Source organism: Aptenodytes patagonicus, chromosome 2 (genome assembly GCF_965638725.1).
Source record: "Aptenodytes patagonicus chromosome 2, bAptPat1.pri.cur, whole genome shotgun sequence".
NCBI lineage: Eukaryota > Metazoa > Chordata > Aves > Sphenisciformes > Spheniscidae > Aptenodytes > Aptenodytes patagonicus.
The window spans coordinates 25,067,550-25,094,956 of record NC_134950.1 but is presented as its reverse complement, the minus strand read 5'-3'; the positions used below and the strand labels follow the sequence as shown (position 1 = coordinate 25,094,956).

The window sequence follows — 27,407 nt, the reverse complement described above, 5'->3', positions numbered from 1 at the left end:
AGGCCGAGCTGCGGATGCGTACCGGGCCGGCGCCGGTGGCTGCTCCGCCCGCGGCTGCACCGCTCGCCAACCCCTCCCCAACCCCTCCCCGCCTTCCTCCTCCCCCCCTTCCTCCTCCCCCCCCTCGCTACGGAGGGGTCGAGCAGACCCCGCCGGGCGCCTAAGGCCTGCTTGAGGGGCGGGTTGGTGTGACCCTCTTGTCCGCACATTCCCCGGGCCCTGTCGGAGATGTCCGGGGCGAGAGAGAAGAAGCGGGCCAAGAAGATGAGGAACCAGCCGGCCAGCGTCACCCTTCCCGCCGAGCCGGGGCCCTTCCCCGGCGGCGGGAGCAGAGCCTGCCCGCCTTCAGGTACGGCTGGGGGACCCCCTACCCAGGGCCGGGGTGGGTGACCGCGGAGGGGGTGTGTCCCCCCCCTCAGGGCCGGGTGTCTCCGTCTCCTCAGCCCCGGCGGCCGGCGAGGCGTGCCCGTTGTGGGAACACCCCTGGGCTTCCTCCCCTGTCGTTGACTCCTTTAGCCATGGTTCTCCTTAATACACGTTTTTCTGCGCCATCCCTTCGATGGCACAACAAGTCCCTGTCCACCCGCTGCGGTTACTAGTCTTAAAATGAATGTGAATGTTATACCCCGTCCTGTGACTTCCCTCCTCTTTCTGTCAGACCCGGGAGCCGCTGGTTTAGCCAGCTTGCCCTATGATAAATGCACTGTTTTTCCATCAGATCGGCATGCCCAACCAATTTGCCTTTTGGCGCTTGTGGCTCCTGTATCTATGGAAGAGTATTGGCAGGAGGCAGCAAGGCGTTTCCCTAAAATGGCAGTGTTGCTAGGTCATTGCTGGAGCATTTTGTACACAGGTAACCTTTGCAGCTGAAGACTGAAGGATCCTGTCAACCTGTATGCCAGGTGCTTTTTTTGTCTGTGTGTTTTCACCTGCATTCTGTATGCTTCAATTGGACTTTGATTTCCATACCTACACCCTCCCCCCATTTCATGTTTTTATTTTGTTATCTATATTGTTTCTGGGGAAAAAAAGCACACATAAGAGCAGGGCCTGTTACTGTGAGGCCTTCAGAAGTTGACATTTTGCATCTTTGTGGTTGAACAAAAAACTGCTTAAGTGACACTGTGTTTAGGGTGCTGAAGAGTTCCTAAGTAGACAGAATGACGCAGCAAATTATGGTCAGCCCTGTCTGAAGATTTTGGAATATCATTACAGGAGTATTGCCAGATTAAACACATTTTTCTGACTTTATTTGTAGCAGGGAACTTCTAAGATTATGTGGTGATGTTTTTCTGTCCTGTTAAACAGCATTTTCATCCATATAACATTCTTCCGTAGCGTTAGTGAGTATCTCGGTTTTATAGGGCTATTTTGTAGAAACAGGAAAGAAAAAAACTAAATAGGAGTTATAAAACTATGGATCTACATAGTACCTGAAATAATTTAATTTTTCTTTAGGTATCAAGTCAGTCACTGTCTTTTGAAACACCCTTCCATCTTGTGATTAAAATAGTCAATTCCTCCATTCTTGGGCTAACTTGATAGTGAAAGAGTGTTTTTGTGTTATGAGTTAATTGCTGTCCAGTTATCCTCTGACGATTGACTTGGGCTGTAGGTCTACACAGATTTGCTGGCTGAGGCAGCATCCATCTCTCCCAGCTGTTTGCTTCTCGCCTTCACCTCACTGTCTAGACGGTGCTGCTCTCAGCCGTGTGGAGAACCCAGATCAGGGAGTTATTCCACATAAAAGCTAACTTCTATTTCTACCCCAGATTATTTTTTCATCTGAATTACTGCAGTTCTGCATGATGTGTGGTTGCGTCGGGGCTGCAACAGCATTGCTGCTGAACATAAAACTTCAGCTTCATGCTTATTTGAAATGGAAAAAGGAGGTTCCTTGACATTTTAAGTTCACATAAATTGAGGCTACTGGAGGTAGATCTGCTCCTGGATGTTTGTCATGCCAATGATAGCATTTTTGGGACAATGTGATAGGCTTGTTTAAGAAGCTGGTCAACCTGAAAACTGATTTTTTTAATCTCTTGTTATAAAAAAGAACTTAATTCTTCTGATTTCTGATGGCTTTTTCAGGTACATATATTAAATATAATAAGAGGAATGTGCAATGCAATCTTATGAGGAAAGACTGTGTATAGTTATCAGTTACTCAGACTGCTTTGCATTTCTGTTACCTCTTTTCATCTCTGAACCCTCCAGGAGATGTTCGTTCTGAGCAGCAGTATCAGCAGCAGAAATTTTCAAATCAGTCATCTGGGCCTTCTTACAGGAAAGACCAGTATTTTCCAAAAGGGCAGAATAGAGGAGAGAGAGGCAGAGGAAGAGGAGGATGGCAAGGAGGACGTGTTTCTGAGGAAATGCCGAAATACATAACAGGTTTGTATATAAGAAAAAGGTCATAATTTGTATGTCCAGGGCAACTTGCTGGTGATTGTTTGCTGTCTTTCTTTGGTTTTGTGCAAGAGCAAAAATTAGAACTGATGCTATGTTCTTCTGTTTTTCCTAATTTTCTCCAAAATACAGAGGTAGTTGTGTGCTGGAATGAATGACCAGCTGTTGTTCTATGAGTCCTTTCAGACTTCTGAGTTGAAAAGTTGCACTTTCTTGTAATGAGGGATATGCATTTTGGTTTCTGTTTGCCAGCAAAATGGGTACTGACAGTCATCTGTTTTTAATGTAGCTAGTGCAACTGTTTTTGCCCATGATGTGAGTTAAAGACAACTTTTCATCTAACAGGATGTTTATCTAGGAGAGCAGATTAGCTTTTCAAAATGTGGCGGTGCTCTGGTAGTAGATACACTTCCATAAGCATAAAACAAGACCAACCTCTGGATTTTTTATTTTATCATTTTAAAACAGTCTGTAATATGATTACTGCTTCCTTTTTTTTTCATGCTGAAGTTTTTTTCATCTCTCTGAATACCATCTGAAAAGATTGCTACTCTAATTTAATAAAGAGGTACTTGATGCAAATAGGACTTCTTGGTTATACCACAGCTTTCAGATTCATTCGTGTGTAAGTATTTGCTTAACCATATCTGTAAGCTTCAGAATATCTAAAGAATTGAAATTTCTTCAGTAATAGTATACAGTATTTACTTTTATCTCAAGAAGTCATTAGATTGATGTACTAGGAATACTCTGCTGGAATTCAGTAATTTACGTACAGTGTCCCCTTCTTTGATTTTTGCCATTTGTCATGCTCTGATGCAGTTCTTTTCATTGCAGTGTCTACCTTTGCTCAAGCTCGTGCTGCTGAGATCAATGCCATGTTGAAAGCAGTTGCGCAGAAGTCTTCAAACTCTCTAGTTTTCCAGACTCTACCTAGGCACATGCGAAGGCGAGCTATGAGTCACAATATTAAACGCCTACCCAGGCGGCTCCAAGAGATTGCCAGGAAAGAGGTATAAGTGCATTTTATAGTATTTGACAGACTATATACTGGGCATAGGTAATGCACAGTGTTCAGCTGTACATTTATTAATGTTCAGACCTGAGCTTATCTGCAAAACTTCCCTGCGCACACAGGTTCTCAAACTTTGACTGACGTTTGGATTCAAAATGCGGGAACACCTCAGTTTTAGACGGTAGCTCAAGTAGATCTCACTAACCACTTGGCTTTGTGATTATTGGACATCTTGAAAAGTTATTAGAGTAGTGATGATAAAAGGGTCCACTGCAGGAGGGGTTGTTCAGGCAGTGCATTGGTCCCAGGTGATCCAGGAGTCCTCGATAACACCTCTCTGCCTTGCACCCCACCACAGCTGTCGGGTGTGACCCTGCTGGCCTCAAGCCAGTATAGCCCATTCATGACCAGCATGGTGCTTCATGTATTACAGCTCAAACATGGGAGCTACACTGGAGTTGTTGGCAGGCTGCAGGCAGCTTAAGACTTACTAATTGACTGTTCCTGGTTGCTCATGAAACTTTCTCATTTTGTGGCAGTATCTCAACGTTTAGTCAGAATGCTCATGTGGAGTTGCTTGCTCCTTGCTCACTGTGAACTTCCTGGGTGTTTTTAAAAAAAAATAGAAAAAAATTGGTTCAGCAGGATTTTATTGTGAAATGATCTGTCTGATGTTTGGCATTGATCACTTTATCGTCTCTAGACACTTCTTAAAGTGATCAAGAGAGTTTGCTTTGTAAGTTTTCTGTGTATTAAGGTTGCCTGATGAACGTATTTCTTGCATTCTTTTTTCCCTTGCATTGTCTTTAAGTTCTTTGAGACCTTGCCGCCTCCACCCTGAGTTCCTGAAGATAATTGTTCATGATTCAGAAATTGCTTCGGGTACTTCTACACGTGTTCCTTAGGGCATGTTTTATTGGATCTTCATAACCTGTATCTCTTCTTTTACTGCTCTGGTTGGCATTCTTTTTTGCTTTGTTAGTGATGACAAGAAATGCAATTTGGCCTGTTTTCTGAGAACTGAAGGAAGAAGGCATGGGCTATTTTGTGTAGTTAGTTATGTGCTCTATCCTTGTTAAATAATCTAGATTTCTTTAATGTTTATGCTTGGTTCTTTTGTGTCCTGCTTTAACTCCTTTCACATGATAGCATTTCTAACTTCTCTGTACATGCTCACACTTAGTCTCCCATCCTTGTTTCCACTCCTTGTATGATTCTTGGATTTTTGAGATTATTTAATTGGCCCTGGTGCAGCTGTATTTCTTCTGCTATGTTTTCTCTCCTCAGGTCTTTTGGTGTAGTTTGTGTGTTTGCGCAGGCTGTTTTGTTTCATGTTTTCTTGCAGCTTGTCATATCTCCTGAGACATTCCGTTTGTAAAGGTTCTGCCTATTACTTTTCAGTGTTTGAAGTCTGCTTCTTCAAAGTTAACTGTTCGGATTCTGATGCATTTTCTTCCTTTTTCTTAGATCCTTTATCATGATCATTTTCATGCAAACATTTACCTGGACCATCTCTTCTCTCTTCAAAAGCTTAAAGACATATATTTTTCATTTACAATACCACATCCCTTTTTCTCTAATTGTCTTTCTGAACCAATCAGTCACGTACCATTGATCCAGTGGCTTATATTGCCTACTCTGTGGTGGAATGATGGGTCTGATGGGAACAATTTTTTTTTTTTTGTGCATTTCTATTTTGATGTCATGGGTTGCTTCCATGTTTTCTGTGCTCTTGGCAGTGATCTTCTAGCATTCTCATTCCTTTGCTATTCTTATAACCAGTGGTCTGTTGTCAACTATTCCTTGGTGAGTTTTCAAAGGACATCCCAAGAATTTTTTTGCATGTCTTATAGTCCCTATTTCTTTCTACCACTTCTCTTCACAAGAAGACAAATCAAACATTGATTGAGAGAGTCAAGCCTTCCTCTCCAGCCATGCATTCACCCATAATAATTCAGACCTTGACTGGCTATTTATCAAGAATTTGGTCAAGACATCACCACAGTCCTTTCTTGTTCGCTTCTACACATTGTAGAATCCTTAGGGTCCTACCTGGCAGTCTGAGAGTCCGTACTGCTTCTGTATGAGCTCAAATCTCCAGGTGTTCCTAATGTCATGTTCATTTGTTCATGTGGATATATTGATGTTGGGCAAAAACTTCACACAGGAAGTAGCAGATCTTACTGTTCACTGGTAAGTTTCTGAACGTGTGGGGATTTTGGTTTATCTATGGGTTCCAGTCAAACCTTGATGCGCTTGTGTGGATGGGGCTTGTGTATAAAGTTTCAAAGTGTTTAGTTAGCCTCAAGAATTATGGAGAACTAACATCAGAATAAAGTATAACTTAATGCTAGTGCTTCCTGTATCCTTATATATGTCAGCCTTTTTCTTCCACAGAAGTTTGTCCTTTTGAGATTTACTTCAATATCCTCTCTTTTAAAAACAGGCAGAGAAAGCTGTACATCAGAAAAAAGAACAGTCAAAGACTAAATGCCGCAAAGCTAGAAGGCGCCACATAAATTTGGTAGCAGAGTTTAATCGCAGGCAAAGAAAGAATATTTGGCTGGAAACGCATATTTGGCATGCAAAGAGATTTCATATGGTAAAGAAATGGGGATACTGTTTAGGAGATAGCCCTACAGAGAAGAGCTACAGGGCTTGTTACCGAGCCATGACAAAACACTGCCTTCTTCAGGTACCACATTTACATCTTTTTTGTTTGTTTTCTTCGTTATTTTGCCAAGGTGAAGTAATCAACTGTTCAGTTATAATGAATATTTCTGTCTCTTTGAAATACTGTTGTGTCAGCTGTTAATAACTGCTAAGTATGAAATGAGTGATTTCGTAATTGTAATGAAGTATCAGAGAGAATAAGATGAACCTTTGAAAGAGTCTTATGGTAACTATGACTGAAATACTGCATCTTCAGTCTTCTCAAGAGCTGAGCGATTCAATGAATCCCTGCATCATCTTCCTGAGCAGGATGCTATTGAAGACAGGCGCTTTGTTCCATGTTCCTCCTTGGGCGGGAGTGTTGATCTGCTCGAGGGTAGGAAGGCTCTGCAGAGGCACCTGGACAGGCTGGATCGATGGGCCCAGGCCAGTTGTATACAGTTGGCCGAGGCCAGTTGTATGAGATTCAACAAGGCCAAGTGCCGGGTCCTGCACTTGGGTCAGAACCATGCAATGCTACAGGCTTGGGGAAGAGTGGCTGGAAAGCTGCCTGGTGGAAAAGGACCTGGGGGTGGTGGTTGACAGCCGGCTGAACATGAGCCGGCAGTGTGCCCAGGTGGCCAAGAAGGCCAATGGCATCCTGGCCTGTATCAGAACTAGTGTGGCCAGCAGGAGTAGGGAAGTGATCGTGCCCCTGTACTCGGCACTGGTGAGGCTGCACCTCGAATACTGTGTCAGTTTTGGGCCCCTCACTACAAGAAGGATGTTGAGGTGCTGGAGCGTGTCCAGAGAAGGGCAACGAGGCTGGTGAGGGGTCTGGAGAACAAGTCTTCTGAGGAGCGGCTGAGGGAACTGGGGTTGTTTAGCCTGGAGAAAAGGAGGCTCAGAGGAGACCTCATCGCTCTCTACAACTCCCTGAGAGGAGGTTGTAGCGAGGTGGGTGTCGGTCTCTTCTCCGAAGTAACAAGCGATAGGACGAGAGGAAATGGCCTCAAGTTGCGCCAGGGGAGGTTTAGATTGGACATGAGGAAAAATTTCTTCACTGAAAGAGTGGTTAAACATTGGAAGAGGCTGCCCAGGGAAGTGGTTGAGTCACCATCCCTGGAAGTATTTAAAAGACATGTAGATGAGGCGCTTAGGGGCGTGGTTTAGTGGGCATGGTGGTGTTGGGTTGATGGTTGGACTCGATGATCTTAGAGGTCTTTTCCAACCTTAATGGTTCTAAAATTCTTTTTGGTCTGTTTGGTTTGAGAGGCAGGTTGGCCCTCAAATGAGAAATGCCTGACAGCTCTCCAATAACTAACAAATTTAAGTTAACAAAGAAAACTCATTTCTCTTTGGCACAAATTTTAGTGAATGAAAAATTACTACTTCAGTGTAAATCGTGAAGGTCTGTCTGGTCCTTCCTTGCCAGGCTCACTTTCAAGAGTTATTCTCACTTTACCACTATCCTATTGTTTCAGGACTTATCATATTATTGTTGCCTGGAGTTGACTGGTAAAGAGAATGAGCTTCTGAAGCAACTTGCTCGAATATGTAGCATTGACACAGGTAAATTTTATGTAATTCAAAATAAAGTTAAGATTCTGAAGAGACTAAAGGATGACCCATCCTTTTCCTTTTTTAATATCCTACCAATCTCAATAGTAGTAACAGAGTTGATACTGAGTTGTGATTTTGGTTGAAAAATATAATTAAAACGTCTCGTAGGACTAGACTTTCTTATTTTCAGTTGCTTATTAATAAACTAGTTGTGGTACGTGTTCTTTCTTTGATACTGTCCAAGCAGCCAGACTGAATTTCAGTTTTTTCTTTTTAAACAAGAGATTATTTTGGTTTTCAATAAGTATCTTCTTCTTTAGGATTAACATTTGAAGAGGCTTGTTGTCTGTCTGGAAGATTCGAGGGTTCTCTGAATCTTTACCGAGCAGATCGCTATCCTGAAGATATGCTTGGTCCCATTACATTTATTTGGAAACCCAGGGATGGGTCTGAAAACAGGCAGCTGTGGATCTGGATGCACCCAGCTCTCAAACAGGTATTTTTTTTCTTTATAGTTAAACTCTGATTTCTTTATGCATTGCGCATTTTTAATGCTGAGGATACCTTCTGAAAGGTGTAGAAGAGCTGGATATAATACATGGCTTTAGGAATTAAAAGTTGGAAGACTGTTTCCACTCTAACAATATTTATGTTCTGCAGCTTGTTTTTATACAGCTTGTACAGAAGGTGCATGCCTCTCAGGTTTTTTTTAGTGTTTGAGCTTGTTAAAAGTTTTCTAGTGTCACTTGCTTCAGGATACATTTGCAATATGATGTTGCTTGATTCACATCCTTCCCACTGGTACCGCCTACAGGCTAAGTTTGGTCTTATCACAGATAATCATAATCTGATACTTAGCTATGAACTTTAAAAAAAATAAAAATAAGTAAAATTTTGTGCCCGGCAATTTTTCTTGCATTAATTTGAGTGAGAGTGAATTCTTAGCAACATTCAGTATTACTTTCAGCTCTTGATAGTAAGCCCTGGACTTCAGCAGAATGAAGTTTATTCCTTTAAATCCATATAGGAAAATAAAATAGTAGAGTGTAATTCTTAAAACTGTACTTAAGCTTTACAATGCACTGCTTATCATCCTAATCCAAACTTCTCATTTTTCTTAAGGACATGCTGAGAGAGTTAAAAGCAGTTTTTCAGTGTTCAGAGCCTGAAGAAATCTATATTCCTGAGCCTATTACAACAACAATTCAAGAGGAAAAACAAGTGGATGTTGTTCTGAGCCTTGGCAAGAAAAGAAAGAAGGAGGATAAAGAAGGAGAAAAAGCTGTGCCAGTGAAAAAAATAATTGGTGACGGCACTAGAGATCCATTCCAGTCCTACTCTTGGATCTCGCAGACTACTGGCATTGTGATCAGGTTTGTTCATAGTAGAGTCAGAAACTGTGACCCTTAACCAGTTAATGTAGCTGAATTCTGGCTTAACACTACTGGGGAAAAAAATTGTGTGTTGTACGATTGTACAGTCACCTGAAATTTTCCTCTGTTTCAGTGATAGAACTATGGAGATTCTCAGATATCGGCTGATTGGCCCATTATCACACTCCGTCCTTACAGAGACCTTGAAAGCTGCTTCTCTCCAAACAGTAAGGAAATTGGCAGTTTGGATATTACTGTAATTTTGATAAGGTTTCTAGAACGTGCAAGCTTGTTTTTGCTAGAAAGAATCGTAAACTATCTAGCCTTACTTCTTATAAAGGCTAACCTATGTATTTCTACTCTGTTAGCTTCGCTTTATTGAGCTACTTGACTAACGCTGATCTCAGGAAGGACTCCTATCTGGATTTTAACTGGGGGTAGGAAGAAAATAGAAGCAATGGTGCTCTTGAGCAGGCTGTGTAGTTTCTCCTGTAGTGATATATTGTGCTGAGAGGTCCAGGATAATTGATATTCTCTTTGACAAACCATAGATCATGTTTCTCGAGCAATGAGCTAGAGCACCTAGAGCTAAAGGGCAAGACATATAAGATATGGAAAGCTTTTGTGTTTTCAGTCAAATATGTAATTTCTCCAGGGTTTAGTATTTTGTCCACCTCTTGGCACATAGCATCACTGTGGTTTTAATAGGGTTTTTTGTCTCTTGCAGCAAACTTGATGAGGCCGTGAAATCTGGCCTTCTGTAAGAAATAATTAACAACAGAATTAGGAAGCATTGTGGATTGCTTTGTTTATTTTTGGAACACAGCTTTAAACTGAACAGGTTATTTGAGGATTACTCTAAGGTGGAATATAGGAATAGACTGCATCAGGAAAAAATGATTTTGGTTTGAAACTTGAAGAGGAAGAATGCAACCATAGTGATTAAGGCAAACTGATAGTGAATTCATACTGATAGAAAATACTGAATGACCAGTTGAGTTTAATTAGATGTGTTGTTTTCCAGGAGGTGGCAGATTCAGAGACAGAACTGAATAACTGGTGGGTAGAAAACTGCAAGGACTCTGAAAAAGTATCTCTTCATCAGCGCCAAAGTGCTATCTTTGAGCTATTAGAAGGTATTTGGGCATGTGGGTGCTATGGGAGGAAGGGGAAACTCTTAAACTCTAGTGGTCAAAACTGTCATGCTAATAAGTTGACTTCAGTTTGGAAATGCTTATTTTTTGCTTGATCAAGAGAGAGATGCCATTGAGCATATGCTTACGTAATTACTGTGGCATGGCAAGGATTTGAGAAATGTTACATTACCTTTTTTTAAGGGAATTTTAATCCTCTGTGTAGTCCAAACTCTTAATAGATAAACTGAATCTCGTTTCTTACTTCATGAACTTAGATTTGAAATTGCTGATGGGATATACAGTATGACGTATACTCTCTCTCTCTCTCTCCCCATACACACCAAATTAAGGCAGTAAGTTGTACAGTACCTCCACAGATAAAATGGTAGGCTCCTACCCAAAGTGAAAGTATTATACCTTGCTTTATACATTTTTGTTTCTAATGAACAGTTGTATATTTGGCTGAGTTGTAAAGTATCATAAAATTAACAACATCTCCTCACTTTCTAGCACTGAAGCAGGTAAGGAACTGGCTTTGGTAGATCTCACACTATACTTGAGCTATCCAATGTGAGGCAGTTAAGCAGAGATGAGGTAAAACTTTCAAAAAACATTTTTTTAATTTCCTTTCTCTGGAAGACAAGTATAAAACAAAGGTTGTTTGTTCTTTAAGAGACGTGCCAAATGCAAAGGATGAATTGAGTCTGTAAATTGCGAGAGTGACCTCACTTCTATGCTAAGCATAAATGTAATTGCAAACTAAGTCTTACGCTGCTATTGTTGCCTTTTGTTACTGGGCATTTAACAAGCATTGGTGAGTTTTCAAAACATGTTAAATTGAGTACTCTGGATTGCTTCTCTGGCTTACAGTGGTGTCACATCCCTGCAGGCAAAATGCACAGAATAGTAGTGCAGAAAAAGATCACAACTTAATTGGTGTTTTCATGGCAATGTTCATCTGTGTATTTTTAAAGGGATGAGTTCACCATCAGAAATGCCACCAGGTACAATACTGGGCCTCACTGTTGGAGATCCTCGAGTCAATTTGCCAAAAAAGAAGACAAAAGCCATGCCAGACTTTGAAAAATACCAAGGTAAAATGCCTTGCTTATATTATGCTTGCCTTGGAACTGCCAAAGGCAAGAGATTCAGTTTCTCTCTTTGTTTTCGTTTACTGTCATCTTCTACTGATTGTCTCTTGCTGTTTTCCTCTAGCATGCGATTTCAGAATGTTTCCTTCCCCTTTCCACAGCCCCTGGCAGAACAGAAACAGCTTCAAAGTTGCATAGCTTTTAGAACAGCAATTGTGAGGGAGGGACATGCACCAAAGCTGGTCTTGTGCTCAGTGGAAGCCTCTGTCTGACCATACAGATGATCCAGGTTCGAATCCTGGCAAGGCCAACCAGGTGCTAAAAGCTACTTAGTAAGTTTCTGTTTGGTGTTTAGTCTTCCTGATGCTGTTTATCTCTCCAAGAAGATACCTGCTGCTCTGGTTTATAGTCCTACAATGATGAAAGGTGCAATTCCACTGGAAAAAAAAAAAATTACCACTGCAAGATTAGCATTTCAGGTGGCCAAGATGCTGGTTATGTTGAAAAATGAAAGATGCAAGTGTGACTTCTGAAACTTTCATTTCAATGCTGACTTACACAACATTTCAGTGCAAAATTCAAGTTCAGTTGGATTTGAATGTCCTTGAAAAATGTTCAAGAGTATATACAGTATACAATGGGATTTGTGTATAGTGCTGTGTAGGCGTTTCCAATTAGGTTTACTGGACACAGGCTGCCTCACCTAATATGAGAAACCTAATAACCAGCTAGCAAACAGTAGCAAACAGGACAAGTTGAAGGTCCAGACACTTGAAAATACTTCATTTCCTTGGTGGTGTGTTTGCAAGATGCTAGAATAATCTAGCCGTACCTTTCACTTAAATCAAGTTGAACACCTATTTCAGTTACTGTCTTTTAGCTCTCTGCACAACTCTCTTATCTGGATTTTCTTACATTCTCCTATTCTACCCTCTGTATCTAGAACAGCCTTTCTCCTGTTAATTAGTTCTGCTCAGCTAACTTTTTCATCATTAATGTTCCCATTGGAAATGCTGCAGCATACATGACCTCTACTTTGGTTCCCTCCTCCTGAGAAGTAAGGTGAGCTATATAGCACTTGTTTATAGATGCTGGTTTGAGCTGGTAGAGGAGTTAGCAACTTCAAGAAGTAATTCGGCTCCCTTCATTCTGCTTGTCATGTCTGTGAAGATGTGTTCAAGAAGGCAGGATCAGCAGAAGGCATCTAGGCATTGGAAAAGTCTCATAGTAGTTTCTCTCCCACTGCCAGAGCTGGATGTCCCTCAGGAAGGAGGGCCATGGTAAAGAGGTAATGATGTAAGATAGGGAGTCAAGAGGAAGAAAATACCTATTTCTTTTTTCCTTTGGCTGGCTAGAAATGGCCATCTTTAAGATCTTTCTACTTGAGGTTATCCTTCACTTGCAAAAAAATCTTCTAAATCACAAACATTCAGAAAATCTGTTGTTGCTTTCTGGTTCCTTTCTGAGTGTGTTTTTGTTTCATCATGAACTTAAAACTGCATCTGCCCTCTCTGACTTTTATTGGGAGAGGGCGAAGGACCTTGATCAGCTAGCAAGGAAACGTAAAGGTAAACTGCATGATACCTTCTAATTTAGGTTCTGCTAAGGACTTGATGTTACACAAGCACATCACTACTAAATAAGTTGAGTAGGCAGAAGGATGAAAGAAGACAGGCAATACAGCTGTCTTCTAGTAGAAAATCAAAAAGATATCATAGTAAGGGAGGAGAAAAGGAGAGGCCAGCCCTCCTACAAGAAGCAGTTAAGGAGAAAATACGGGGAACTAATGGTTCAGCAGGGAAAGTGGCAGCTGTTTTCCATGTTTCCCACCTGAGTGACTTCCTAACGCTGTGTGGGAAGAGTTACAGGATCATTCACAGTCTCCTGCATACCTATTACATGTGCAGTGGGGGAATCCTATGGCATGGTAGTTAATCTCTCCTACCTGAGAAACTCAAGACTGAGGTCTAACTGCCACTCTCCTGTTTCCCTCATCAAGTATTCCTAGGTGTTAGCTGGAAAGAGAGGCTATTGTTACTCTCCAGAGACTGTTGTTCCTTTTGTAGTTGGCTATGTGACAGCTACCATCTGTGTTATATCTCTGCCTTAATGGGCCTCCTTGTTCAAGTAGTTAAAAGCAGAGAAGTTACATTTGTTTAAATACTTCTAGAAAATTAATCCATGTTAGATTATTAAGCTCAGATACTTTTTATAATTTTCTAGTCAGGGGAAAGCATTTAAGTGCATTTAATTCTTGGTGGTTTTGAAAGAAAAAGTAAAAATGCATATGTATTAATAGAAGGAAGCCTAGACATAATCAGTTATTGTGCAGAATGCATTTTACGTCTAATCTGTTCTCTCTATGCAAGCATTATGCTTTCTTGCCACTATTTACTGTTTCAGGACCCATTATAAGGTCTTCCTGAATTCTATCAGCTTAGTTTGTAATTTCCTTGGAGCGTGGGGTCTTGTTGCATATTTCACTGCTTCTATACACCAATTAGATTTTTTCCTTTTTCCTATAAGCCTCCTTGATTGCCTGGCAGGTTTTCAGGAGTTAAAAAATCAGTTAAATATATGAAGGAGAACCTATTGAAGGCCACTCAGTGCAAAAGGATCACCTCTAACTGAAGAAGTCTGTAAGCTACAAGTGGCTTACAGGAACTGGCAGAGTGAGGAAATGCAACACTACGTACTGATTCTAGTGTTGTGCTCTTCCCCAGGACCCTGTTATTGGTTATACTTGGAGTCAGATTACTGAAATATCCAGCAAGAATTTCATCAAAAGCAACATATTCTCAAAGATTTTTCTAGTTTGATTTAGCACTTCCGCCAGCATTTTTCCAACCAGTTCTGTTCCCTCATTCTCCTGGTTTTTTTGCCAGGAGTGACCCAGGAATCGAGACTATCCTCCTCTTCAATTTTTTGAAAGGCAATTTGTTTAACTGAAAATGGAAGGAATTTAATTATGGCACATAGTATACATCACTACAGCAATAGTATTACCAACATTTCCCAAAAAAGTTAGACTTCTCTAAGATCTGTAATTCCATTTGGGTGGTATTAATTTGCCCCTTCTGTAAGAAGAAGTCTTTTTATGAGCCTTAGAACTGCATAAACTTTCTGAGTTTCTTGGTTTTGATGTAACCTTACTCAGATGTGGTAATATAGGGAGCTGATCTTAATTTAAGAAATGTTAGTAGTCATTTGTTTACCTTAATGACGTGTCACATTGATTGAGCAATAAAAAGGAACCCTTGCTGTATTCCACGCTTTTTTTCCCTTTTTGCTTCCTGGACATTCAAATACTATTAGGATTACTATTAGTAAGATTGAAATGGCACTGCATACGTTAGCAGATTCTGTATGTGCTTTAGCCTCTCTTATTCTTTAATGTCGTATAAAAGCTAACTGATTTTCTTAGGAAATCTTTACTAATTTAAAGATGCATTGTTTGTCAAATGAGTGAATAGCTTAGGTAAGTTACAGCCATCATCTTCGCTTGTGGATTGTCATACATGCAATCTGTGAAATGATACACATCTGTCCATATCTCTTTTTTTTTTTTTCAAAATGCTGTTCTAAGATATGCCTGTGTAGCTTTTCCCCTGTGAGTGACATGCTAACAAATCAAAGGTAATTTCAGTCTTTCCCAGTTACTCTTACTCCTGAATGCATATGCATGTGTGCAAGCTGTGTGTTATAGACATGTGCTGATGGGATTTAATCAAAGAACTGTCCTCATTTCTTCAGGCTGGGGGATAGAAAGTTTGTGAATAAATCACTTTTCACTGCCTTCTCAGCAGGTTTATGCCTTCTGGAAGTCAAGACTCCCAGGAAGCAGTCAGTGTTTACATGACTGCAAATTAGTGCTGGTCTTTTCTCCCATTTTGAAGTATGCTTCCAACATTTTGATATGCTTTTACTGTCTTCTGTGGGAGAATACAAATTCCACTGCCTTAAAAACTGCTCAACACGGAGTATGGTGGAGCTTTTAAACAATCAGTGAATGAGATGCATAGAAGGAGAATGCATCATGAAAGATAAGTGAGCTGAAGTTCCTTCTGCAGACACAGAGCCTGAGTCCTTGCCTGTAAATGCACCTCTTGCAGAGATTTAAGTATCTGTCATCAGTTGTCCTGGTACCACGCACCCCTACCTACATATGGCTCTGAAACTGCTCCCTAGCAGTGTTTATATTTTGCTTTTTCTGCTCTTTCCTCACAGAGGGAAGGAAAAATTTCAAATAGAAGCACTCTTACTCTTAGGCCTGTCTTCTAAGACTGTTAAGATAATCCGCTACACAAATCAGAACAACAGCTTGAAATGTTGAAATGTTCCTCTATCTGCCTGATTTGTCTAAGCACCAACCATTGACACCAGCAGAAGTAGATAATGTGCTGATTCTCTCTGAGCTTTGTGTGCTTAGTAATACAACTCCCTATTTCCTATATTAGCTCTAACGTCTTACTTCCACTATCATCAGCAACTTATTCATCAGTAGGGTTATTTCCCCAGCAATCTTAAAATGTGGACTGAAGAAAACAGGAGAGAGGTAAGCAATAAAGAGAACTGGTGTGAGAATTTGGGATTATGATTTGAATTATACTATGCTTAGCAGAGAGATTAAATTCTCCAAGTTCAGTGGGGATCAAGGAGAAAGAATGTACCAAGTTAAAGAAGGATATTTTAGGGTAGTGAGGGAGATATTGGGTAGCCTGTGGTGATGGAAAGAGTCTGACTGAAAAGTGCTTTCTAAAGTGGAAAACCAAATACTCATCACATTATAGAATATAGGAATTGTAAAGAACTCCAAGAATATGACAGGGATAGACTGCCGAAACCGTGGTAATAGAAAGAAGTGATAAAAAAAAAATTCAGAGAAAGTTACAGTGAATAATTTACAGTTGAAGGAACTAGAACATGTTTAAATAATTTAACACAAAGAGATTCTGGTGTTCATGAATGCTTTCTGTACAGAAGATGGAAAAGTCAGTTCCCTGACTTTATGTTTGCTTGTAATTATGTGCCCTTCTCCCTTGGTTATCTGTAAGAGTCAGGAAGGAATTCCTCACCACCACTGCACACAGTTTTGTTGCTGTCTTTTTCTCCTTGCTTTGAGGCATTGATATCTGCTGTATCTCGAGACAGAACGTGCTTTGCCTCTAGGAGTATTGAGCTCTTCTAGGTTCCTGCTCAGGTTCCTGTCCTTAATTTTTGGTCTGAGAAGGAATTCTTCTGGCTTAATTGTCAGGGAATTGGCAAGGATTTCCTTTTTAGTTGTATCGTCCTTAATTTGAAGGAATGCCACCCTAATCCGATAATTTCTTTAGTATTTCTTCCTCTCACGTAAATGTAACTCATCAGCAAGAATGCATAGCAAGCATCAGCATAATAACACCATCAAACTGTCAGGAGTCCTGCCGTATTTAATATTTCTTTCAAAGGATTTCGCAACTCTTAATAATGGGGACATCTTAAAGATTATAGATTTTAAATAAATAATTATTGCAATTATGTTTGGCAGTACCTATTGTATTGTTAGTACCACTGAATAATCCATATCTTCTGTGCTCAAAGTCTTTGTCAACATCAGCTGGAAAAATTAGCTGAATCTTCTTTTGAAACACTATTTAAAAAACAAAACAAAACCCAACACATTATGTTCCTTTAATATGTAAGACCTTGTAGATGACAAAATGAGCACAGTCCCTGTAAGTTTTAATCACAGAACTATTAATAGGTTCGTTGTATTGTTTATTGGTAAGAATTATTTTACTTAAAATATGGATCAGCATGCATTATATACTGTACATGGAAGGCTTTTAATCCATAGATCACTAAAGGTAGGTATACGTTTTCTCTGCTTTGGTTAGATTGTGGAGCTGAAGAAGAGAGAGGTTATTTAATACCTCAACAATCAGTTTTAAAGCTAGAAGTGTTATTTATCTTCAGTAACACACACAACTGTTGGTCTTTGCAGACATAAGCAAAGAATAGCCCCTTCCTTGAAGGGCAGAGCCTGGAAAGATCCAGAGTGGGAAGCTAGTGCTAAATAAGTAGTTGCATGCTAGTCATATCCATAAAGGTATTTCCTGTGTGTACATTTCTTAAAGGTCATCCTCACTTCTCTTACCGGTTTACTTAGGTGAACTTATTTCAGGCTTTGTAATGTTGCTTTTTCTGATTTTCACGAAACCTCTTGAGCTTCACACTCTGCCTGAAAGGCCAGATTCCAGAATATTAAAGGTGGCATGCTAAAGAGGTAACTTACATTGCCAAAGGTGATGCCATTTGTAATAAGAAATGCCTATTTGTAAGAGAATGCCAGGTTAATGCTTCAAAAACTAACAGTTTATTTCATATTTTGTATTTGGAAAAACGTGATAGTAAGATATTGCAGAAGCAGTGATGCTTGTTAAGTTTGTAATAGTCTGTTTACTTAGTTGTCTGCTCACTGTACTTATGATAGTGGAGTTGTTTTGGTAATTTGATACTTAAGCCACAAAAATTGTTTGAATTTTGTTTGAAGATTCTCTTCTTTTGTAGATAATGATAAAGTTAGGCAACTGTACCTGGAGGGTGTACCTGTAGACTGTGCTCACAGCTTTATCTGGGACCAGGACATCTGTAAGAACGTCACTGAAAATAAAATCTCAGAGCAGGTAACTAAGAAGGTGGATTGCCATGGAGAAAATGGCTAATGGTCCATAGAGTCCATAGAGCGAGACTCTTGAGACTTGTATAAATCCAAGAGCAGTAATTTCCTAATGTCACGGTATCCAGCTGCTGAGTTGAAGTGTTTATTTTGTACCCTTTGTGTAACGTTCTTGCACAACCATTGTTCATGATTCAATTAAAAGGAAGCTTTATTGGATTGTCTACAGCACTAAATAGTTGTAGGTTTATTTATCAGAAGGGTTTGGAATTGGATTTTCCTACGTCACCTTGACTCTTGTGCAGCAGATAAAGGGATGAAGTGGCATAGAGAGGCTGTGGCCATTCACTCCTCAGTCATAGCCAGGACAATTCTCCTGACAAAAGAATCGTGGAAGTTGGAAGGAAATAAATCCCTCTGGTTCTGAACTGCAGCACACTGTGTTGTGGGCATTCTGGGCAATACATGTGATTTGTAGACAGCTTTAAATGTGCTGTTATGGGTTTGAAATCTCCGATCTTGGCATTTCCATTGGCAATGGAGGAGCAACCCATAAAATGCATGGGTAAAATGGTGATTTAGACACAAGAGGTGATAAACTTTCGGCACCATTGTAATCAAAAAGAGAAAATATTTGTATGGCAGAAACATCTCTCTAAATATTCTCTTTATGAAAATTAGTTTTGTGCTCTTTCAAGTTGGCTGCAGTAGTGTAAATAAAGCAGAGTACTTACAAAATACTACACTAGTGCATAACAGTTACCAGCACAGTCTTTTTGTGTATGACAGTGTTCTTCATACTGTCATGAAATGTAACATTTACCTTATAAAACAGCTGATGCAGAAGGGACATGCAAAGAGGCACTCTGATGGTCTGGTTTTTTATAAATGTATTCTTAATATGGTACAGTGAAATACAACAGCTGGTGATTGACAAAGTCTTGGTGCCAGCATGCTTTATGTGAAACTGTTTCGTGACCAAATGTTCATCCCATCTCCCTGGATGTAGTTCAGATTTGCTCTGTGTATTGACAGAATGTCTGAAAGCACCTGCTCAGTCTAATCTCGTGCACAAATCTATAAATATCGAGTTGCAATACTTGTTTTTCCTCCTTCATCTGTGCTGTACATTTTTGCTCTGAGTTTCAGTACCTGCCCTCCATCAAGGTCTGTGGAAGTAAGAATGGGAGAAAAAGGGTGCTTAATACTTTTTTTCTAAAAACATTTTTCATGCCTCAATGAAGGTCAGTTCAAATGTGTAGCATATTACTAGTATATTTTTCCTAGTTATAAGCTCACCTCCTCTCTGTATCTTGGAAGGGTATCTAGAAGAGGGAAAAATGGTTACTAACTTACATAAAATGTCTCCTCCTTCTCAGGATTTAAACCATATGAGAGCTCAGTTACTGGTACCTGGATCACACCTTGATTTGGGTCCTTGTGAATCTAAGATTCCCATACTGTTGGTGCAGCAGCCAGGGAAAATGGCTGGAGAAGATCGACCAGGATGGGGGAGTGGCTGGGATATCTATCTCCCAAAGGGCTGGGGCATGGCTTTCTGGATTCCTTTTGTAAGTGACTTTCATTGCAAATTGCAAGTAAATATGACAAATTACATAATTTGGTTTAAAATAATCAATTTTAGAGAGTATACTTCACATTGTTTAACCAATTCACAATTACAGGATCAAAATCCCACTTTGAAAGGGGGTGTATGAACTGGTTGATGACAGAGGCTTGGTCTTAAAATCTTAAAAATAAACAATAGCTTTCCCTATCTTCTGTTGGGTATAACTGTGCCTGTATGGCAGTCTAAAGCAGGAAATCAGAGTGAGAAGTAAGGAGAGAAAGCTGATGCTATAGCTCTTTGGTTTTGCGTTTCTAAACAAATCGTTTGGTGCCTGCTGCTGATCCATTTCCAGCTTGGCTATCTCCACCACTCTGTCAACGAATTGGTTGCCTCTGATTTGGGAGAGAGCTTGAAACACAAAGTTTGAGTTAAGCTTGAATACTCTGGTGCTGTTTGGAGCATCCTGCTTTGAATGTTTAGATGGCAGTTTTACTCTCCTTCTGCAGTTAAATTTATGCTTTTGGACATGCAGGGGGATTAATTGCAGTGATACCTATTGTACAATTAAAATAAATTGGGCAGTGACTTTGTCGAAGTAATATGACATTCCTGGCAATGTACAAGATCAGAATCTGTGAAATTCAGTTTTGTTGATAGTTTTTCAGAATTAAATTTAAAGAGCATGACTAACGTTTTTGTTGAAATGAGCATCTAGAACTGTGAAAAACATACTTAAGGTTTTTTTGGTTTTTTTTTTAAAGCTAAAGTGATAGACTTTCCCTTTTCTAAGGCAGTAGCTTCTGGAGCATTAATGTTTTGGGTTTTTTTTCAGTTAGGAACCTGGAATCAGTACAAACATTGCTTTTTTGGGTTTTGGTTTTTATAACAGATATATCGAGGTGTACGAGTCGGTGGCTTGCAAGAGGCTTTAAAGCATTCCGAATATCAAAGAACACCTCACGCTCCAAATGACTTCCCAGACTGCCAGGCAGGAATGCAATTTGCCAAAGAACTGGAAACCAGTCTTCTTGAAAAATTCAAACGGTAATATCAATTTCAAAATTGATTGCAAGAATGAAAAAAATGAATATTGCTTAAAATATCCCCTTAATTATCTGTTATGTTCATTTAGACTTGGACTTTATTAAGATCTTTCACTAGTGTTTTAAATCCTAATATTATTAAAAAGAAAAGAATTCTAGATGTATTTAACAGAAAAGCTCTGCTAAACAGTGTATATAAATTAACTAAAACCTTCTATTCCCAGTGATATGCTCAGTTATTAGGCTGTAACAAGGCTGCATAACAGTAAAATGAACAAAGCTATTTCAAGCTCCATTAGCAGCAAATAAGGGAGGAGGTAGGAGAAGGCAAAGGCAGAATATCAAAGTACGTACTAAGTGTTAAAGAATTAAGTGAATGAAGAGGTATATTTCAGTGTCCACTTTTTAAATACCAGGTATGCTGAAGTCTGCCTTCATTTTCACTGCAGTAAACACAGAACTCTTATTGAGTATGGGGTAGCTGGAAGTGTCCTCTGCACCAACTGGCGTTGGCTCGCTCCCCTTCCAGGTAGGAGGGGGAAGTAGGAGAACTTTAGAGGAAAAGGTGGTGGTGTCAGTCACAGTAGCTAGAAATATCCAGCATGGCTGAAAGGATATGGTGGTCAGAAATACAGCAGTGTTGGCTAGAAGTATAACTTTAAAATTCTTGCTCAACGAGATTACAAAAGGAATGCACAGTTAACTTTCTGTTCTAAATACTTGGTTTTGAAAACAGAAAACATTATTAGACCAGCAGGACAAAGTGGACAGCTTTTTGAAGTGCTAGGGACTGAATAAGGACCCAGGAAACAAATATTCTTACCTATTTGATTTATCATTTAGACGTCCACCTGCAAAAAGGGCAAACTATGTCAAGCTGGGCACTCTGTCCCCTTTCGTCTGTCCTTGGGGGCAGCTGACGAAGAACTGGGAAGGAAGAATGAAAGCTTCAGGAGAATTTGTACATCCTTCTTCCCCACACCCTGAGCTCTGCGCAACTGAAGGGCATAGCTTTTGTGACTCCAAAGCAGAAGTGGTCAAAGAAGCTTCCCCTGAGACTGGTGAGGTAGAGGAGACCATGGAAATAATAAGCTCTGAAGGTGTCCTAAAGACAGAGGATGTTATAGGCGCTCAAGAGTTTGGTGAGAGAGATGAAACTATGACAACAAGTGACTTTATTGTTCTCAGGTATGTCAAAATGATACGTGCATGTGAGGTGTTATTTCTTTATTGGGAATTACTGAATTGGGGAAAGGAAGAGCTCAGCCTTGATTATTAAGATGAGAGAATTATTTGATCCAAATACAGTAAGGAGATTAAATAGTTTTGTCACAGATCAGAATTTGCTGTTGAGTGGAAGTCTTTCTCCTGCTTTTCCCCAGCAAACTTGGTGACTAGATGAAGTAAATTTCTTAAATTATCTTAAATTTAACACTCTTGAGTTCAGTGTGTTCTTGGAGTTGGCATATTCTGTCTGTTTCCAGGTGGAGGAAGTTTTTAGAGGCTCATATTTGTGATTTTAAAACTGTTGCTGCATAAATCAGCTTGCATTCTTTTTTCTAATACATCATCACAGGTGGTTCTTGCACTACTTAGTAAGGTCTATAAAGAAAATAGAGAATCCCCTGCATTCCAATGCAACGCATGAGGGCAGCAACAGTGTTTGGAAAGTGCCTGAATGCAGGTATTTCATTTTTGTGTAGTGATAGGGGGGAAAAAAACATTGGCAGTTCTGGACTGCATTAATGTCACTGAAGGTTTTAGAACATTTGTGATTTAACAAGTTTTGGGGGTTTTAACAGGTAATGTCTCCTTCTGAAGAACAGCCTCACACAGGAATTCCACTTACCCATGTTCTTTTTGTGCTCAGAGTGATACAAATACCAGCTTGGAAGGTTGCAGAAAGCCCCAGGGCTTTTTTTAACCACGGTCTTGCAAATATGGGGGGCGCTGGATTTCTGTTGTACTACTTGTTAATAACTATCCTTGATGTTTATTTATCCTTATGTTTATTAATAGGAGCGAGAAACTACTAATGCAGTTATCAGCCTGGTGCTATCCCACTGCTGGAAAAGATCGGCGGCTCCGCCTTATTTCTCGACTGGGACAGAAGGAAATGACTGAAGATGTCTTTCTGCCAATTTTGATGAGCTATCCAAGGGCTCTTGTATGGGTCAACTTGTCTCTCTTGAGAAAGGGGAACCCTGAGTTACATGCCATGATTTGCATCCCAGCAGAAGATGACTTGGTGCATCTAAGCAAAGACAAACTCTTCTGTGGTCCTCAAGAACCCAAACATCGTGACATATTCAAGCACAAGGTACAGAAACTAAAAGAGGAGAAGAAGAAGAAGAAAAAGGATAACACAAAGGCTCTAGAAAGTGACCCCCCGAGCGTTCCAGATAAAGAAACAACTGAGGAGCATGAAGACCTCATTCTTGGTCTTTGGTCAGACGCTCTCCCAGATATTACTTCCCACTGCTCCAGAACTCTCTTGGGATATGTCACTCGAGGGGATTTTTCATTGGCTGCGGGCTGTGGAGAAGCACTGGGTTTTGTTAGCTTAACAGGGTTACTTTATATGTTACACAACCAGCCAGCAGATAAAAAAGGGCTCGTTTTGTTAAGAACTCCAGCATCTTTACAGTACAGGTTTGCAAGACTTAATATTGAGGTTTAAGTATCATTGCAATGCAGTAGAATGCCAAAAAAACCAAAGAATGTCTGTTTTGTCTTCTGTGGCCTTTCTGATATGTCTCAAATTTGAGGTGATTCTGAGCCCCAGCATCCTGAGGATTATGAAATAATTAAAAAGCTTTGTAGCATTATTTATGAAAATAGCTAATGCATAAACAGACCTAATACTACTTTTGATGTCTGCATTGCTAAGGATTTCTAACAGTAACGCATCCATTATCATGATCTTTATCTCTAAAGAAGCGTATTGTTCATTTTTCACCTCAGAGCAGTGGATGCTATCACAATACACAGAAAATTATTATTTTCCTTATAGAAATCTTTTGGTCAGATGGATTGTAACTTTCCAGTGCGTTGTTCACATGTAAGTGCATGCAGTCTGGACCAGTGTATACAGCAAGTGGCTTTTCCCGATTCTTCGTGTCTGAATGCATGTGGCTGCAGTGGAACAGAGCTAAGTAGACAAATCTATTAAGAAAGCAGAAGGGTACTTACTTTGGTGGAAAAGCTCTGTGCTTAAATGAAATGCAAATAAAATATAGCCCAGCTATATAATCTTGAATTATAGCAACTGGAGCTCTTAAATTGGAAAGCATATCAGTCTCTCTCTCTAGTCTGAGAGAGAAAACTCTGGTTTTGAAAGGTAGTAAGCCTTTCAGATGCAAATTGCTGTTGGTGGGTCAGCATACATTTTCTGTAATAATAGGGGATATTTTAGTTCCTTAAAACACGAGGTTATTTTTGTATGGAATGTGCTAGGATTGAAGGTTTCTTCATTTTACTGTACGTTTTATGAATGTTGTTCAAATTCATAAAACTTGTGAAGTATGCTGGAGGGGTGAGAGGAGAAAGGTGTTTGATTTGACTGGGGTGGTGTGGGTTGGTTGATTGGTTTTGGTGTTTTGTTGGGATTTTTTTAATGATAGCCTTAAGCTTCTAGCCATTCTTGAGTTAAGCAGCTTGAAAATGAGTTCACAATAATACACTGTAGTTTAGTAGCAGCATGATACAAATATATACCAGTTGGTAAAATTACCCTGAAACGATCATGTACAAATAAAAATCTAATCTATTCTTGATTCAGGAGTCTACTGACTAAGCTTGATTCTTTAAGAAATTAAATATGGATCAGTTAATGACTTAGTCTTTCTAAGTATCAGTCTGCGAATTAATTCCCTCATTCACAGTTCTGTTTGAAAAAATCTTAGGTGAATAGATTAATGTTGTTTGGAGTTGTTTGTTGGAGGAAGAATTTAGAGTACCTTCACAATTATTAAAATTCAGGGCCACTGTTGGATTAAACATGGCACACACATGGGGAAGGGGGGAGAACATCTCTGATTGCAAGGGAAGTATGGGAAGTGGAGCTGGATTTTTTTTTTTTTTTAGTCTTTAGAAGACTGATTTAAGAATCACGCGCTAGTTGGAGTTACAGCGGCATGTGGGACGGGAGACACAGCCTCCAGCACAGCTTGGACCACAGCTCCGTGAGAAATCATGCCTAATGTCTCCAGCATCGCTCACCTTCGATGCACCTGATAAAGCAATCGTTGTCCCAGAAAGGTCCCGAGAAGCATCTGCGTGAAAGCCGGCAGATGGCCCCAGAGGAAAAAGCTTGGTGCTGCACAGGGCTGGCATTCACACGCTCCTCGCTGTGTGACTGTGAGCACTGCAGGCTGTAGGTATGTGTGAATAAGGAGCCCCTTAAACTTTACAGCCTGGCTGCTCTGATCAAGTTCTCTCATGGTAATAATCCTGGATTTAATGAACCTTTTGAATTGTGAGCCCGATTGAAATATTTCTAGGATCAGAGTTTCCAGACCTGTGCTTCATGGGAAGAAAGGACGGGAGGTGATGTTTATATGGCTTTTCCCCCCTTTCACCTCCCTCATCTTAGTAGATAGACCTGGCTTGTATGTGAGAAAGAAAGAGAAGAAGCCCCCCACCCAAGCTGTCATTTTTTCTTTTCTGCTTGTAGATCTTTTGTTCACTGAATCTTTCCCAGGTTTTTATTTTTTTAAAAAACATCTGGAGTCTTTTTTCTTTTCCTCCTATTGGTAATTTCTGCCAGGTTTTCATTTTGACACTTCCTGTTACTTTTCTTTGATTTCCATTCTCTATTTCTGATTTATGATCCTTCTCTCTGGTGAGCCAATGAACAGAAACTGGAATCCAAGTGCATCCTGTTCTGTGTATCTTGTAATATTGTTACACAGTTGTTTTCCTTTAAGTCAATGATTTATGCCTTAAGACTTCACTCTCCTTGTAAAATGCACTGCATGCCCGATAAGTTAAAAATGCTCAAAACTCTCAGCCAAAGTTTGTCAGAAAAATACTGTGACTTTATGTGGCTGCAAGGAAATTTTTATCTGTGGTTGGGATTTCCAGATTCTGAGCATCTCAAGGGTGACTTAGTCATAAAAACCATGTCAACACCGGATAATCAAACTGTGGCTAATTAAACCTGTGTTATCTGTGCATCAGCTGGACAGTATGTCTGTGTTCATCATGTTGAATCAGGTGTAGTTTGCAGCACACATCTGTTAGACTCATAGAATCGTTTAGGTTGGAAAAGACCTTTAAGATCATCAAGTCCAACTGTTAACGTAGCACTGCCAAGTCCACCACTAAACCATGTCCCTAAGCACCTCATCTACACGTCTTTTAAATACCTCCAGGGATGGTGACTCAACCACTTCCCTGGGCAGCCTGTTCCAATGCTTGACAACCCTTTCGGTGAAGAAATTTTTCCTAATATCCAATCTAAACCTCCCCTGTTCTTGGGCTGCATCTTACTGCAGTTAGTACCCGTTGGTTAACTACCCCAGAGCATCTGGATCAGCTCCCGTGGGCTCTGATACATGAGCATTTTTGGGAACCCAGGAAGCTCTCGCTCAATGAAAGAAGCTCTCACAAGCTCTCCGGCTCCCATGCTGTTCTCCAGATAACTTTCTCAAAATGGATGCCAGCACAAACCCTTAGCTTTCATTCCTTGCTTGGCAAGAGCATTTGGAAGCTGATGTGAAGCACAGAAGGCAATTCTGGCATTATCTGTAGCACTGTGAAGAGCCTGAATGCTACCGCGCTGCTCTTGTAGCTCTTCCTACAGCTCCCTCAGCAGCTGAATAAATGCTGTACTTTAGACTCACCCGGTGAAGGGTCTTTTCCCAGCCTGAACCATGACTTACGTGGTAGTTGCCTGCTACGTTAAGACAGGCACAGTGACCAATAGACCCTACCAAGCTGAGGGTCTCGTGGCTCTGAGGTGCGCAGTCTACCATTGCAGATCCAGAAAACGAGGTTGCAGAAGAGGTGATGATTACTCTGTGGAATGAGGTGGGACCCTGGCCAGATTCTTGTGCGTTTGTTACACATGTTCGGGGCAATCGGTTTGTTTAGCAGTGCGTAAGTAATGGAAGAAGTTACCTGGCAGAAAGGCAGCTGGGGTTGTTGAAACAAATCTGGGAAAATAATTGGCAGGGTGACAGACCTCTTGATGGAGGTGGAAGCCTTGGGGGATCATGGCACACGCAGACAGAGGGTAGTCAAATGCAGCATGACAGTTTTCTTTCAGTGCTCTAAATCCGGAAGAGCCCGATATGTCAAACCTGATCCATTCACATGTCCATGTGAGGTAGATAGTAGGAACAGAGCTCGGGGGAGTAAACTACCAAAGGCAGGTTTCTGAAGCACTAAGACTGAGAAAAGCAGAAAAGCAATAGCGTTTTATTTTCCAAAAATACAACATGCAAAAAAACCTAGCCCCAAAGTCCCATGCTTCTAAATGCTCGTCCCAGAAGTCAACAATCTAAATAGCACCCATAGTTTACCTCTTGCAAGTTCAACTCAGCTGCACTAAAATTCTTCTTTGTGAACACTGGTCTCATCAAATCCCTGCAAGAGCAAGTAAACTTGTACTGAATGATGAGGGCTCTGGGAAAGGACAGAGGAGATGGGCTGAAACCATTTTGTGGCAGCTTTGAAAGTCAGAGCCTGCTTGACCCTGGACAAAATAAAATTAATGAGTTCGAGGTAGTTTGCAAAGTAGGTGGGGTGACAAAAGAACAAAAGAATAGACAAAACACAGCTTTCATTTATTGCATTGGGTCTCTTCTTACAGAAATAGTTTCTTCTATAGTAGGAAAAATGCCTACACAGAATGAATTTTTTTTTATTTTTTTAGACACTCCAAGATGTGCA

General features: G+C 40.3%; 1 protein-coding gene across 3 annotated transcripts; it reads left to right on the top strand.

Annotated features, from left to right (window-relative positions):
- Nucleotides 1-181: 181 nt before the first annotated feature.
- POP1 (POP1 ribonuclease P/MRP subunit) lies at nt 182-27,407 on the top strand. 3 transcript variants are annotated; one of them, XR_012994585.1, is made up of 17 exons: nt 182-349; nt 2,218-2,394; nt 3,247-3,422; nt 5,871-6,119; nt 7,561-7,648; nt 7,960-8,135; nt 8,762-9,012; nt 9,146-9,239; nt 10,037-10,148; nt 11,123-11,242; nt 17,789-17,904; nt 19,277-19,468; nt 20,357-20,511; nt 21,354-21,698; nt 22,530-22,830; nt 24,597-24,889; nt 27,391-27,407. XR_012994585.1 is itself a non-coding variant. In XM_076329358.1 (16 exons), the coding sequence occupies exons 1-16, from the start codon at nt 229-231 to the stop codon at nt 24,609-24,611; spliced, it is 2,688 nt and encodes an 895-aa protein (XP_076185473.1). In that variant the 5' UTR covers nt 182-228; the 3' UTR covers nt 24,612-25,681. The 3 variants fall into 3 exon arrangements, 2 of the variants coding, with proteins under 2 accessions (XP_076185473.1, XP_076185472.1); XM_076329358.1 differs by lacking the exon at nt 27,391-27,407 and having other exon boundaries at nt 24,597-25,681; XM_076329357.1 differs by lacking the exons at nt 24,597-24,889; nt 27,391-27,407 and having other exon boundaries at nt 22,530-24,286.

Excerpts from the sequence above, each read along its gene's own strand:
- POP1 (XM_076329357.1), top strand. The coding sequence starts at position 229 with ATGTCCGGGGCGAGAGAGAAGAAGCGGGCCAAGAAGATGAGGAACCAG. Across the intron at positions 11,243-17,788 it reads AGACTTTGAAAAATACCAAG|ATAATGATAAAGTTAGGCAA; the intron begins GTAAAATGCCTT and ends CTTCTTTTGTAG. Across the intron at positions 19,469-20,356 it reads TGGCTTTCTGGATTCCTTTT|ATATATCGAGGTGTACGAGT; the intron begins GTAAGTGACTTT and ends TTTTTATAACAG.